Source organism: Chinchilla lanigera, unplaced genomic scaffold (assembly GCF_000276665.1).
Source record: "Chinchilla lanigera isolate Chin_1 unplaced genomic scaffold, ChiLan1.0 scaffold00057, whole genome shotgun sequence".
NCBI classification, from domain to species: domain Eukaryota; kingdom Metazoa; phylum Chordata; class Mammalia; order Rodentia; family Chinchillidae; genus Chinchilla; species Chinchilla lanigera.
The window spans coordinates 1,813,257-1,827,613 of record NW_004955458.1 but is presented as its reverse complement, the minus strand read 5'-3'; the positions used below and the strand labels follow the sequence as shown (position 1 = coordinate 1,827,613).

Genomic DNA, 14,357 nt, shown 5'->3' with positions numbered 1-14,357 from the left:
CGGGGTCCCCGCCCCGTCCTTCCGCGGCGGGGCGCCCTTTTGAGGACGTTCTTGCTCAGCTTGGGGGGTGGGGGGGTCTCTGTCCCCTCCCCCACCGTCGGAGCTCAGCTCCCCACCTGCTTCTTTGAGACAGACCAAAGGGCGAGTGCGTCCAAGCCGCGTCTGTCCCCCGAGGGGGTCGCTGTCTGCGCCCCAGCGCTGGGGGAGGGCGCCGCCTGCCTGAGGACACGACCCCTCCCCCCGTCGGCGAGCTCGCCTGCTCCACCCAGCCAGCCTCTGCTGAGTTCGGAGCCGGAGGGAGGCGCTGGGGAGGGCAGGGCGGGGGTCGGTGATGGGGGGAAGCCTGGTGCTGTGGGAGTTGGAAGAGCAGAGCCAGCTCCCGCTCCCCTGTCCCCTCCCACCTGGGGGCGCACCTTGCCGGCTCCGGGGAGCGGTAACCAGAAGGGGCTGAGAGGCCTGGGGCTTCGGGAGAGGGGCGGTGGGGCCTGCGGACCTGAGGCTCCCGTCCCCTGCAAGTCCGAACACGTGGATCCCGATTCCCAACTCCTGCCCTTTGGAGTGGGGCATGCACGCGGGATGGAGGGAATGACCCTGGACGGGGGCGGCCGAGCGGGGAGCTGTCCAGGGACTGGGGTCCAAGCTGAGAGATCTGCGAGGCACTGCGACGGCCCTGGCTCAAGGGTGGGAGTCCAGGGCCCTGGCCCAGCCTCCTGGCCTGGCCTATTTTTAGCTCCAAGCAGCCTGGCAGAGGCAGCAGTGTGTGAGCGTGTGTGAGTGGTGTGTGTCTCCGCGAGAGTGAGCGTGTGTGGAGAGGGTTACTACCTACTGCCTGTTTGCCAAACATTTGCATATTTGCCCATGCTCCCTCTTTTTGTATGCTCTGTCTGTTCTAGACCTTCCCGTTCCTGCCCAGCACCCAGCTTCCACAAGGTCAGCGCTGGGTCCCCCCACACACACACACACACCAGCCCCCAGGCTCTGGCTGGGATTCCACAACTGGAGAATGGGTGACCTCTTGGGATGGGCAGATTTTGTTGTTGCTCCAACCGCTTGGTAGAATAAGGTCTGGATGTGAAGGGAAAGGGCGGGCGCTCTCTCGAACTTTGGCTTCCCAAGGCAGAGGTCAGGGAAGATGCCTGTGTCCCTCCTCTGCCTGGCCTGGGGTGAGCGCCGCCACCAGACCTCTAGGGTGTGACTGCAGAAGGGGTTGTAGTGGCACCTCACAGACCTCGCAGAGTAGGAGGAGGGTGAAGAGCCCCTCTCATGGGAGTGTTCTATGTCCAGAGACAAGGGACAGGCGAAGATCACTTCTGGAAAAAGGGCTCAGGGGTGTAGGCTATGGGGACGGGGGGTTCCAAGGAGAACTGTCGCCTGCTGGCACAGATAGGGCCAGACACCTGCTTCTGTTTGTTGTTGCAGGAGGCAGGTGTGTTGGGTAGTGGGAGGAGGTGGGTGCCCACCAGCTGCTTGGGGGCCTGCAGGGGTGGGGGTGGGATGCTAAGGAGCCAGGAGCAAAACGAACTGGGACTTAGACCTGCTTTTCTCTCATCTTCAGAAATCTGTGTCTTCTCTGCCTGAAATTCTACCTGCAGCCTAGCCTCAGCTCTTTCTGCTGTGTTACATGTAGGCAGAACGCTCCAGGCTTGGCAGGAGCTCCTAAGCCAGACCCATAGGGGAGGGTGAAAGGACTTGAAGCCCTGCATTATGGAACACAGAGTGGCAAGGGTAGAGGGATGCCCACAACCACCAGATCCTTGGCATGGCTGACTTAGAAATAAAGCAGACTGAAGGCGCCATGTGTCCTTGAGAGCCAGAGTTTAGGGTAGATATAAAAAAGGAAGAGAGCTGGGTGTGGTGGTGCACGCCTGTAATCCCGGTACTCGAGAGGCTGAGGCAGGAGGATCGTTGTGAGTTCGAGGCTAGCCTGGGCTACAAAGTGAGCTCAAGGTCAGCCTGAACTGTACAGGAAGACCCTATCTCAAAAAGACAAAAAAAAAAAAAAAAAAAGAAAGAAAGAAAGAGCCTCTACTGCTAGTTCAGGTGCCTGGGTGCCTCAGCAAGTCTGACTTCCCTCCCTCCTGCTGTAGGCTATCACAGTTCCCAAGGACTCTGAGTGCTTCCAAATCCTGTCCAAGGCAAAGAAGCAGATTAAGTCAGAGACCTGTGCAAGATCACAGGGCCCTGCTGCCTGCTCAAAGTTCATTTCTGTCATACTTGAAGTTTCCTTGGGATCCCCGTTCAGATGCTATCCCACCCCCTAATCCCATTCCACCAAACGCTGTCTCTTCCACTGTTGCAGCACCACCACTGCCCACCCGAGGCAGGAGAGATTGAGGAGTCCTCTCCTCCTACGGAGAGGCCCCACCTTCACAGGCAGGAAGCACAAGTGCCATGCCGCCTGTCCTCCATCCATGCGCAGCGGGGACAGCCCGACAACTCACAGTCAAAATCTGTGCAGTACAGGCATGTTACGGACCACAAGGTGGACACTGCTGGGGACCTTGGACTGTCACCCAAAACAGATGTCATTGGAGTCTCCTGGAACAGTGCCCTACCTTCATGTACCCCTATTCCGGGTTTTCCATGCTATTTTTTCTTTGGGGAGGGCATCCCTCTCTCGCTTAACCAGCCCCTGTTCCTATCGCCGGTACCCACTTTCTAGGCATAGAGAAGGGCGGTGTTTCTCCGTTTCCCAATCTCTGATGCCAGCGGTGATGATGCTGAGCAGTAGATATGCAAAGATAGAGATCTGATCACTCAGCACGCCCACCCCACTCCTCTAGGCCCTGTGTAACTTTTGCCCCTGTAGGTCCCATGATCCTTTCCTGCCTACTGCTGCCTCCAGGGGCACCAGCCCCTAAACTGTCCCACACTCTTCCACCCAAGCTTTCCAGAGAAAGGACAGAACACATATCCCAGAAGTCCTTGGAGTGACTTCAATAACAGTCAACTTTATCAACAACAGAACAAAAGAATGGGTGCTGGGGATGTAGCTCAGCGGCACAGCGCCTGCCTAGCAAGGGCGAGGTCCTGAGTTTGATTCCCTGGCAGGGGGTCAAAGCCCCCGCAGTTTCTCAGCTGTGCAAGTTAATCTCTTAGAATGGGACCAAGGAGCCCAGGGTAAGAACTTTTCAGCTAACCTTTAGGCCCTGGCCAGCTTCCTACCTAAGGCTTTTCCTTGTATTATATTTGCCATAACAAGGATTTCCCAAATTAGAAAAACTGTGATCAAAAAATAGGAGAACTTTAGGAAGTAATAGGCACGTTCAGACGTGCCTTCCCTGAGCTGCCCCCTCTCCCCCAAGCTGGGTGGGCTTACGAGATGTCCCCTGCAGGAGCTGCCCCAAAGGGTTAATGTCTGTTTGAGCGGGTGGCTTGGGCGGCCAAGAGAAGGCCCTGTGCCCTCTCAGGTTATTTCTGACCATTGATCCAGGATGAACGGAAAGACAGCAGGCCAGAGATCAATGCATTAGAGCAGATAAAGCTGCTGCGATGAACTGGGGCAGGAAGGAAGGGGGCATGCAGGGAGAGGAGGTGGGCTTTGGAGGGGGCAGGAGTGGCTCTCCTCAAAAGGAGCGAATGAGCCTGAGGACATCCACCCTAGGATAGCGGGTCCGGTGTAACACGGCATTTTGTGAGGTGTGTTAAGTGGGCTGGCCTGCCACGCATAACCAAGGGGCCCTGGGTGAGACTTTGATAGATACTTCCACGTGTTTCTGACTGCTTCTTCCTCTCCCACCACAACCCAGATTCGGAGACGCCGCCCTACGCCTGCCACCCTTGTGCTGACCAGTGACCAGTCATCTCCAGGTAACCAAAGGGTGGGCCACTGAAGAAGGTGGGAACCACTGCAGACAGCAAGGTTCTGGAGAGAGCAGAGGGGTGCTAAGCAGAAGCCAGGCAGATCAAAGGAGTCAGGAATCGCCTCGGCTCCGAAAACAGGGAAATGGTAGCCACCTGGATTAGCAGAATTACTTTTGCTTTTGGAAAAGTGGAACCAGGCTAAGAAGAGGAGGGGGACCACCTGGTTCCTAAGCCCCCCAGGAATCGGGATGGTCAACGGAGCGCTGGTTGCTCGGGCAACAGCCTTCCAGGTTTCTCCAGCAACTGAGATCCCGCTGCCCCCACCCCCAGAGGCAGTGACAGCTGTGAGGGGGAGGGACCGCCTCCATCAGCTATCTTCCAGGCCCCCAGAGGGAAAGGAAGGTTAGAAACAGCTCAGGGAGCAGCTGGGATTCTGGTCACCAGTGTCCCAATCAAAGTCTGGGAGAAGAACAAGGTCTCCGAGAATGTCAAGGGAGCTTGCCAGGGATGTGGAGGAAAGCTGGTCAGGTTCATGAGCTAGACTGGAGTTCGGGGTGGGTCTGCAGCTTCCCTCCACCTGAAGCAAGTGACTGTACCTGCCTGGACCCTGGCACTGGTCTCCGTCGTGAGCTGTCCTGTGCGGGACTCAGTTGTGGCCCTGGGACGGGGCTGCGGGCGGAAGGAGAAAGACAAATGGATACTTCGGAAGGAGAAAAAAAGCAGAAAGACTCCAGGTTCTGCCCTCAGAGACCTGGAGAAAAGGCGCAAGGATGTAGATACAGATGTGCCAGTCAAGGACAGGACGGGAGGCAGAAGATAAAAGGCCAGCCAGCGGGGCAGGGGGGAACAGGAGCGGGAGGGCTGGGGCAGCCAGAGGAGCGACTTCCAGAGGAGATCGGGACCAGGCCATCCCACAGTCCCTTAGGAAGTCAGCGCTTTGGGACCCTGGGTATCCTGTCCTTATCACCTTCTCCTTCCCCTGCTCCCCTTAGAAGTGGATGAAGACCGGATCCCCAACCCACTGCTCAAGGTAAGCTGCCCCCTCAACTGCGCCTGCCGTGCACACAAAACCTACGCCCAACCCCTAGGACTTTTTGACTCCCTCTGCCCTGCATCCCCCAAAGGCACCTGTCCACATCCCTACACACGCACGCACACACACATGTGCACACTCACACACACACAACCTCCTTGTCCCCACAGTGGAAGTGTCTGGAAGGCAGGACTTTTCTTTCCCCATTTTTCTTTATTTTTTTTATTTTTTTGTTTTTTTGTTTTTGTCTTTTTTGAGACAGGGTCTCACTATGCAGTTCAGGCTGGCCTTGAGCTCACTTTGTAGCCCAGGCTGGTCTCAAACGCGCAACAATCCTCCTGCCTCAGCCTCCCAAGAGCTGGGATTACAGGCGTGCACCACCACGCCCGGCCCCCATCTTTCTGAAGCCCCAATCGCCAATCCAAAAGCATGGGGCAAGGCAGAGGAGGAGGGCAGGAAGGGCTGACATCCGTCCGTCCTCTGTGTCCTCCACAGTCCTCTCTGGCAATGTCTCCACGGCAACGGAAGAAGATGACAAGGACCACACCCACAATGAAAGGTTGGGCAGATCCTTCGCATCCCTTTTTCCCCCGTAGGCCTGATGCTGAGAAGTAGACCTGATGCCCCTTTGGAAAGGTCCCCTGGGTGGTCACTGAGAACCCCTCTATCAGAGTGCAGCTGTTGCTGATGACAGGACTAAAACCCCAGCCCTGCCACCATCCAGCAAGCGGCTTTGCAGAAACGGCCTACCCCAGCCAGCCAGCCTAGAATACCACCTAATCATGGCCGATAAATAATGTATGTGAGCTCGTCCGCATACAGCACAGCCACAGAAGGTACTCAAATAGTTCCTGAATCTAAATGGAGGCCTCTTTCCTGTCCCCGGGGGAGACCACATATCCCAGCAAGTCAGGAGCATCGCGTACAGAACCCTTCACGGTCCTGCGCCTACGCCTCCCGTACCTTTGGGAGAACTTTGCACGGTCTAGCTTTTGTTCCTCCTTCCCGCCCAGCTCGTGTCCCCTCCCGGTTCATATCGCAGTGGATGGGAAAGCCGCACGCCCGGCAGTGTGTGCCAACCGGAGTGGGCTGTTGTCGCTGGGGAGTCACGTCCGGTGTCCCCTCCCTTTCTTTGTGCCCTCAGAGCTCCAGACGATGGTTGAACATCACCTGGGGCAACAGCAGCAAGGAGAGGAGCCTGAGGGAGCCGCCGAGAGCACCGGGACCCAGGAGTCCTGCCCACCTGGGATGTCAGACACGGGAGCGGAGTCAAGGCTGGCCACCCGAGGGACAGCACAGAGTATGTACGGGCTGCGGAGGGCCCCAGACACTCTGTTCCCAAGCCCAGTAGGAGGCAAGACACCCCCTGGGGAAGGAGGTAGTGTTAGGCCTGGGAGAGGTTTCGAAGTAGCCAAGAGCCACCTCAAAGATGCGAACAGACCTGCGTGTACCTGAGCCGTCACTCTTCTTACTATAAGACGCAGAGCCATCCCAGGTGGGACCCCAGAGACCCCTCCTGCAGCTGTGTGGGAGGAGCCAGCACCATGGGAAAAGCATTCCCGGGCTGGGCTCCTGACTGTGCCACTTGCCATTTAGCCAGTTCAGAGGCCTTGAACTTAACCCGGGCTTATAAAATGATAATGTGATCCTGAGGGTGCTGGTTTCATTGGGTTGGCTGTCATTATTAAAATAAGTCTAGCCGGGCGTAGTGGCACACACCTGTAATCCCAGCACTCGGGAGGCTGAGACAGGAGGATCGTTGTGAGTTCGAGGCCAGCCTGGGCTACAAAGTGAGTTCAAGGCCAGCCTGAACTGCACAGCAAGATTCTGTCTCAAAAAGACAAAAAAGAAAATAAGCTCTAAAAAACAAATACAAAACATAAAAGATAAAATGAGTCTGGCTCTTAGATCGGCAGCTCTGACACAAAGTGTGTTACAAATGGTATCTGCTAGTGATGGCGATTTTAATTCATATCCACAATCCCTGAACTCAGAATTTGTCTAATTTCATGAAAGTGATATACTATATATCCTGCATATATTAGAGCACCCTATAATCATATACATTAATAGTTCTACAATCCAATGAATGGGCTGAGTGGGATAAAGACTAAAAATGGCCTCATATCAATTCAGGTCAGGTGTCGCCACAGTGTACCCCAATTTTTTTCACGTTTTTAGAAGCTTTTCTTTTTTAGTATCTGAGTGCAGATAAAAAGTAGCAAGTCTCAGCCAGGTGTGGGGGCTCACACCTGTAATCTCAGCACTTGAGAGGATGAGGCAGGAGGATTGCCGTGAGTTCAAAAAAACCTTAGAGCCTCCAGTTCCCTTTCCCATTGGATCTGAATGCTAGTCTTGGAGGTCATAAAGGAGGAAAATAGGCCGGGGACACAGCTCAGCGGCATACGCGCCTGCCTGGCAAGTGCAAGGTCCTGAGTTCGATTCCTGGTACCAAAAAAAAAAGACAAGTTCAAAAAAAGAAGTAGCAAGTCTCTAGTAGTAACTGTGATCAGAGAAAACCCCATTCTTGCCACTTTGCCCCCAAATGGGCCTCTCAGGGGTCACCAGGCGTAGGTGCAGTACACAGCAGCAATCCCTTTTTCCAGGGCCCTCATAAACACCCTCTCCCCGCTACCCCCGCCTTTCCTCCCCAGAATCTGCAGGATCCACCGCTAAAACTCAGCAGAGAAGCAGTGAGGAGCCCAGCACAGAGGAACCCTCCACCCATATACCACCCCTGGACTCCCAGGGGGCCAACTCGGTGAGCCCAGGGCTGGGTGTGCGGGAAGCTCTGTGTAGGCAAGGACACGGGGCTGGTATTTAGAATCAGAGGACAGAGAACAAAAGACCAGCTTCTGTCACTGAAATACCCTTATGGTAAGGGGACCCGCCTCCCTCACACACAAACCAAGAACCGTGGGACCGAGCTGCGGCAGCAAGGATTGAAGTTAGACTTCGTGCAGGACTTCTGGCTCCCGAACAGGAGACAGAAAGAAGCAGGCCGTGGGTTTATTTGGTTAAGGACATTTGGAACCCAAGGGGATCCTCACCTGCCCAGGCTAGGTGGGCAGCAGCCCTGCCTGGAGATGGGGGACGGATGAGCTGATTCTGAGCTCTGATTTTACAGTCCTCACCCCTGCCCCCCGAATAGGCAGGCAAGGGTGGAGACTGACACCTCACCAGCACCAGCTTCCTGAGGAAGTGGTGTCCGAGCAGACCAGGGGGACATGAGTGAAGCTGTGACCACTCCGTCACCGGCCCTTTCTGTTCTTTCCCAACAGGTCTGAGCGGGCGCGGCACCCTGGCATCGCAGCTGCAGTCTGGGAATGCATGGACACTGGATCTGTTTCTTACTTCTTCACTTTTGGGGAAAATCTCATTTTTAAAAAGTGATAAATTTGGTGTTAGGTCCCTGGCACTTTCCTTCTTTCCAGGCTTAGAAAATCCTTTGGGCCTCCCCTCTTGTCTGAAACCCTCTTGCCCACCTGCCTCTGGCAAGGAGGAAATAGGCTTGCTGCAGGAAGAGAGAGAGGTGGGCGCCAGGCAGGTGGGAGGACTGACCTCCGGGGTGCCAAGAAGGAAGGATGGCCCCAGGTTCTCGCTTCTTACTGAGGAAAGATCCAGCCACCTGGCGGGGCTGCGTTATCGCTGTAAGACTTGGAGCCCTAAAGCCGGTGCCCTGCAACTGTGATGCTATGCGCGCCATCTGCTGGACATAAGAGGAAAGTGCATCCTGGCCCTTGGCCCTTGATGAAGGGGTTGGGGAGTGTCACGTTCCCTCCTCCAGCTTGCGACCACCTTTCCTTTTGCCGATCCGTTAGCAAAAACGGATAGAGAGCACAGTGGTTGTTTAGAGGCCCTTTCTGGGAACTGGAAGGATTGTCTTCCCCCCTGCTCCCGGTACTGAGTCAAGAGTAAGAAAAAAACCAAGCAGAGGTGAAATGTCCTCTGGTTCCACAGCCAGGGCGGTCCCGCCTGATTCTTTGACTTTTCCCAGGTAGAGGAGAGGAAAAGAGGGAAGGGAAATTTCATCCGCCCTCCTTGCTGAAGTGGCAGCATGGCCCAGAGGAAAAAAAGAGTCCCTGGGAAGTGTGAGGCCCTGCTCCTGCCTGGCACTGACTGTGCCCTCAGGCAAGAGTTCCTTTTGAGGCCTGAGCTCGCACCCAGCATAAACCTCACCAGGATTCCAGCTTTAGAAAGACGATCCTCCCGTCAGCTTCCCCAGTGAACATCAGACACAGCCAGCCCAGTCTCCCTTCTTTATTGATCTCTGGCTATAGCAGGGGCCTGGGAGACCAAGGGCAGGGGTGAGTCACATGCGTCTCTGCCCCACTGGGGTGGGGTAGGCGGGGCAGGTTTCAGGGTGGCAGGTCTAAGAGACCGTGGGTATGAACTTCACAAGAACAGGGCCCATTGTACAGATGCATGGTTGGTATTTACAAGAGGGGGCGGGGGTCACCTGGACTTCGGCCTTTCAGGGGCGAGGAGGAGCCCGAGGAGAGGAAGGGACACCAGGCCTGGCTGGGCTCTCTCCAGAGGTCACAGCGGCGGAGCCCCGCGCCCCCCTACACCTGCCTTCCACCCACCGCTGTCAGGGGACTCTCTTGTACCCGCAGCAGAGCCAGTTCCGGGAGGTGGGAAGGACAGGAAAGGGCCCACTCTGTGAGCAACCCAGGATTATGGGATTGTACCTCACCCTCCCCATACACCAGAGACCCTGACCGGGCCGGACTCTCCTGCCTGTGCTCATAGGATGCATCCTGCAGGTACTTCGCTGGGGAGACCTCAAAGCACTTTACAGACATTGGTCAGATGGGAGCCCCGCCTAGCTCCAGGGGAGGAGAAAGAGGCGGATGGGCCGAGATAGCCGGGGCGGATGACAAGCCCGAGGGGCCCGGACCGGCCCCAAGTTCTCCAGGACCCCAGGAAAGGCCCCCCTCAGACCTGGTCCCAAGGGCTCCTCTCTTCCCCCAGGCACCATTTCAGCATGGGAGAGAGAAGATGGCAAGGAGCCAGGCTGGGGGTGGGGCCGAAGCAGTGCAAGTCTAGGGTGATGGGGATGCCCACCCCCACCCCATTCTAGAAAGGAACCATGCCCTGAAGGAACCCCCGCCCCTCCCCACATGTAGGGCTTTAAAAACCCCAGCTTTCTACCCAATTCCAGCCCTTCCCAGGGGAGGAGAAAGGGAACCCAGACCTGCCAGCTAGGATCTGGGGTGGGGGGCTGAGGGAACCCCCAAAATGTATTGCTTAGAAACTTGGAGGCAAAACGGATGGGGGAGGGCCCAGGGGGCTGGCATCTCTGACCCTCCCCCTGGGCCCTGGGAAGCCTCAGGAATCTCCCCTCTGCCAGGCAGCCAGCAGGCCAGGAGGGGTATCCATGGGCAGGGGGGCGGGCACAGTGACCATTGGGAGCCTGAAGTTTCCCAGTCCTGCTGCCAGGAAATTAAAGTGCGTCCCAGTGGGTGTCAGTAGGGAGCGGCCCTTCCCCCACCCCCACAATCTCTGGCTTTTGGCCTTCAGGTGGGTTGTCTCTTCTTCGACCTCCATGCTCCCTTGGAGCACACGGGGAGCCAGTCCCGATGGATGGTGCTAATGACATCGAATACTTCAGACTCAGGGAGGACCTGGGGAAAGAGGGAGAAGCTCAGAGCTTGGATTTGCTGTCATCTCCAGCCTGGCCTTCCTTCTCCAAGTCCTGCCAGGTCCCTCCTCAGAAAGCAGCATGCCAGGCAAGGCCATGAGCGGGGCCCCCAGGCCTTGTGCCCCGGTTGTGTACACGCTCCCCGCCCTCACAAGGCCCAGCGAGGTGCCATCTTGCCTGCTGCTGTCCCTTCTTGCAGGATCTGTGGGACCAAGGGGGAAAAGGATTTCCCTGCTTCCCACCCACACCCCGGCTCTTTGCCTTCATGTCCTCCACCTTCCTGCCTGGACAGAGGCGGGACAGAGCCTCACATCCTCTGCAGCCCAGGGACGCCAAGGTGGCAAGCGCTCCCGCCTGCCCATGCCTGCTCACCTGGGCCAGCCCTGGGCTAGTCCAGATTCCCATTCTGGTTGTGTTCATCTTCCGCAGGGGAGGGCGGGGCCTCTTCCTCACAGGGGGACAGCTCATCAATGGACATCTGGTTGGTGATGCCTGCGGAGGGGTACAGGGGAAGCTGAGACCAGACCAAGCAGTGTCTTCCCCGGAACCAGAGTTTGTAAATGCAGTAGAGGATTCCCACCCAGGGCCCTTCCTCCGAGCTGAGCTCCATTCCACCCACCCCCAAGGAAGAGCCAGAACCACCAAGTTATCCAAATTTACAAGGACACCGTACCCACTGACCACAATGGCTGTGGGATAGCCCGTGCCTGTCCCCGTGCTCTCTCCAGCCCCCACCCCGGAACAGCCCAGGCCGTTCAGTTAGTCAGCCTTTCCTGTGACCTAACTTTAGTCTGAGTAGCTCCATTCCCAGTTCTATGAGTCAAAGAGCTGCCCCCAGTCTTAAGAGAAAAGGAACCTGCTGCTGTTCAAGGAGCAGCCCCACCCCCGGGGTCCACGGCCCCCCCAGCGGCACCCACCACTCGCAGCCCGCTCCTTCCATTTCTGTTTGTTCTCCTGAATGTACTTGGTCCAGGTGGAGCGGAAGCTGACCACGTCAGGGTTGGGGTCCCCCACATCCACATCTAGAGAAGGCTGGCGCCACTGGAAGCTAGAACACGACCCCCGTTCCAGAGGTGAGACCCAGTCCACTCCAGAACTACCTTCACAGCCCTCCGAGTGGAGGCGGTGGGAGGCCAGAAGTTTAGGAAGCCAAGGCCTTCCGTTTTCTGGCTACTAGACAGCCCCGAGTCCCCGTCCCTCTTCCCTGTCCCACCCTCCCCCGCCAGCCCTTCTCTCCTGGTAGAAGGAAAATAAAAACAAGCGTATCTGAAAGGCAGTAAGACAACTAAAATGGCCACGTGTGGTGACATATGCCTTTAATCCCAGCACTCTGGGAGGCTGAAGTAGGAGGACTGCCAACTCAAGCTCAGCCTGAGCAATTCAGTGAAATTTAAAAACAAAAATTTTTTGAATAAAAAATTTTGAAAAGGAGCCAAGGATGTAGCTCAGTGTAAAGGTTCTGCAAAAGAAAGGAGGAAAGAAAGAAAGTGTACATCGTGCTATACTGGGAAAAGTTTTTCGGATTGTTCCTGTAGTGAACCCAGGGCCTCGCGCGTGCTAGGCAAGGACGCTACCTCTGAGCTACACCCCCAACCCAAAGTTGTTTTTCTGGGGTTGGTCTTGCATGCGTGTGTGCACATGTGCTGCGTGTGTGTGTTTTGTTTTGTTTTGTTTTGTTGTACTGGGACTGAGCCCACGGCAACTCTACCACTAAGCTATATCCCCAGCCCTTTTTACTTTTTTATTTTGAGACCAGGTCTCACTGAGGTGCCCAGAACTGGAACTTATGGCCCTCCTGCCTCAGTGCTGAGATGACAGACACGCGCCACCACGCCTGTGAAATGCGGTGGGGAGCGGTCATGCCCTTCTAGCCCCACCCTCCCACGCTGACTGTGACACACAGCAGAGGGGCTCCCAAGTTTGGAGCAGCCTGCCTCCCTGCCGCCCCCGCCAGGGCTGCGCCTCTGCCCCAGGAACCTGTGCTCTCTGTGAGTCTAACATTCCTCCCCGGAACCGGGACACCTGGCTACGCTGCCCCCTCACCTGGGCTGGGTTTTGGTCTTGGAGTCCTCGTCCACCAGGGGCTGGACGCTCTTCTCTGCCACATCAGTCAGCACAGAGAACGTGGGCTCCACGATGAAGTCAATGAAGCCTGCAGGGGAGATGTCTCAGGTGGGACAGGGACTAGGTGAGCAGAGGCCTGGCACGGCCGTGCCCCTGGCTGCAGGTGGAAGGGGTGGGGAAGTAACCTGTGCTGCAAACTGCCCAGTGGGGGCAGACTTCAGGACGACGTCTCTGTGGGCCAGAGAACTCCCGCCATTGCAAGCCGGGCCTCCCAGGGCCTGACCTCACTCTACCACAGCAGGCTCGTGGCTCAGGCCCCGGCCCCGGCCCGGCCCCAGGCAGCATCCTTTTCCCTTCCCATTCCTCTCCTCCCTGTGGCAAAGGACACTCACCAATCTGGGACTGGGCCACCAGAGTGGAAGTGCGGTCGCAGAGTGGAGAAAAGGGCAGGCCGAGCTCTGCCTCCTTGTCACCCTGGAGAGAGAGGACACCTCAGACCCACCGGCCATGGGCTGCTGTGCACCTTGGACCAGGAGATGAGTGATACGTAAATGGATGCCACTATGGACAACCATGATTAATCTGAGGATAAAGTTTTTTGTTTTGTGTCTTTTGTTTGTCTTGTGGGCTTTTTTTGTTGTTTTTGTGGGGCTTTGGTTATGGTACTGGGGATTAAGCCCAGGGCCTTCACACTGAGCTGTATCTGCAGCGTTTTGCTTTTGGTTTTTTTTGTTGTGTTTTTTTGAGACATCGTCTCACTAAGCTGCTAAGTTGCCCAGGCTGGGCTCCAACCTGCGATCTTTTTATCCCACAGTGAGCCTGAGGTCAGGTCAGAATCAAAAAGTAGCTGAATAAAGATCTGGAGTAGAGGCAGAGGGGAACTTGCAGAGCAAAAGGGGCAAGAGGCCCCCATGGGCAGGGGCTGCACAAAAACGCCATGCTACCTGGCGGAAGAATTCCTCCATGAGGGCCTTCGTCCAGCGGCTGTGGACCGACCACTGCTTTGTTGGGTGGCTGATATCGGCAGCATGGAGTAGGAGGGACAGGGCCTTGGACTTGTCGATCCTGCTTGGGGAAGGTGTCAAGGAAGGGGAAACTGATGTTTTAGAAGGAAACCTGAGCCATCCTCTGACCTCCCATCACATGCCCCTCTCAGACACACACGTGCAACTCATCCTTTCGCATACCCTCCAACAGCCTCCCAGGACACGGACGGGGACACACACATGGATGGACACACACACACACACACACACACACACACACACACACACACACGTAGGTAGCATAGGTGGCAGCACAGGTTACCACAGCTGCGAACCCGGGCTCTGAGAGTCAAAGGGCACAGGCTTGAATTCCCACCACAGCTACTGTACGCTAGCTGCATGACACTGAACAAGTGACTTAAAATATCCACATTTCATTTCTTAGGCCCCAAGATAGAAACAGCAACTCTAACACATATTGAGATGCGCTGAAATTAAATGATATATAACAAATATTTAGAAGAGTGGCACATAAGAAGGGCTTAGGAGATTATAATGACAAAGATTATAGTGACAATACTGATTATACTGATTATAAGGATAATCATTATTGTTATACCCCCAACGATGCCCTGCCGTGCCACTGCACACACAGATGCCATTCACAGAGATTAACACACACGTTTAGGTTATGAACAATCGTTGTCCATTCTCTCTTCTACACATTTACATACTCCAGCCTACTTTTTCTGTTTGTTTTTTGTTTTTGTCTTTTTTGAGACAGGGTCTCGCTATGCAGTCCAGGCTGGCCTTGAGCTCACTTTGT

At 55.8% G+C, this 14,357-nt stretch overlaps 2 protein-coding genes across 4 annotated transcripts in view; one reads left to right on the top strand and one right to left on the bottom strand.

Moving 5' to 3' along the window:
* Positions 1 to 3,749: 3,749 nt before the first annotated feature.
* Ppp1r1a (protein phosphatase 1, regulatory (inhibitor) subunit 1A) lies at positions 3,750 to 8,248 on the top strand (the record flags this gene model as incomplete). The annotated part of the gene is given in 6 exon segments (XM_013520994.1): positions 3,750 to 3,810; positions 4,797 to 4,834; positions 5,333 to 5,396; positions 5,982 to 6,137; positions 7,492 to 7,598; positions 8,119 to 8,248. Coding segments are annotated over 6 exon segments (432 nt in total), but the record flags the coding sequence as incomplete, so codon positions are not given.
* Positions 8,249 to 8,352: 104 nt separating this feature from the next.
* The window catches only part of Pde1b (phosphodiesterase 1B, calmodulin-dependent), a 28,172-nt gene continuing 22,167 nt past the window's right edge, over positions 8,353 to 14,357 (bottom strand). For all 3 annotated transcript variants that reach the window (XM_005397232.2, XM_005397234.2, XM_005397233.2), the window contains exons 10-15: positions 13,490 to 13,610; positions 12,938 to 13,019; positions 12,525 to 12,633; positions 11,399 to 11,529; positions 10,854 to 10,973; positions 8,353 to 10,464 (exon numbers count right to left, since the gene is read on the bottom strand). In XM_005397232.2, coding sequence (XP_005397289.1) covers positions 10,870 to 10,973; positions 11,399 to 11,529; positions 12,525 to 12,633; positions 12,938 to 13,019; positions 13,490 to 13,610 — 547 coding nt within the window. In that variant the 3' untranslated portion in view covers positions 8,353 to 10,464; positions 10,854 to 10,869. The remainder of the gene's footprint in view (positions 10,465 to 10,853; positions 10,974 to 11,398; positions 11,530 to 12,524; positions 12,634 to 12,937; positions 13,020 to 13,489; positions 13,611 to 14,357) is intronic.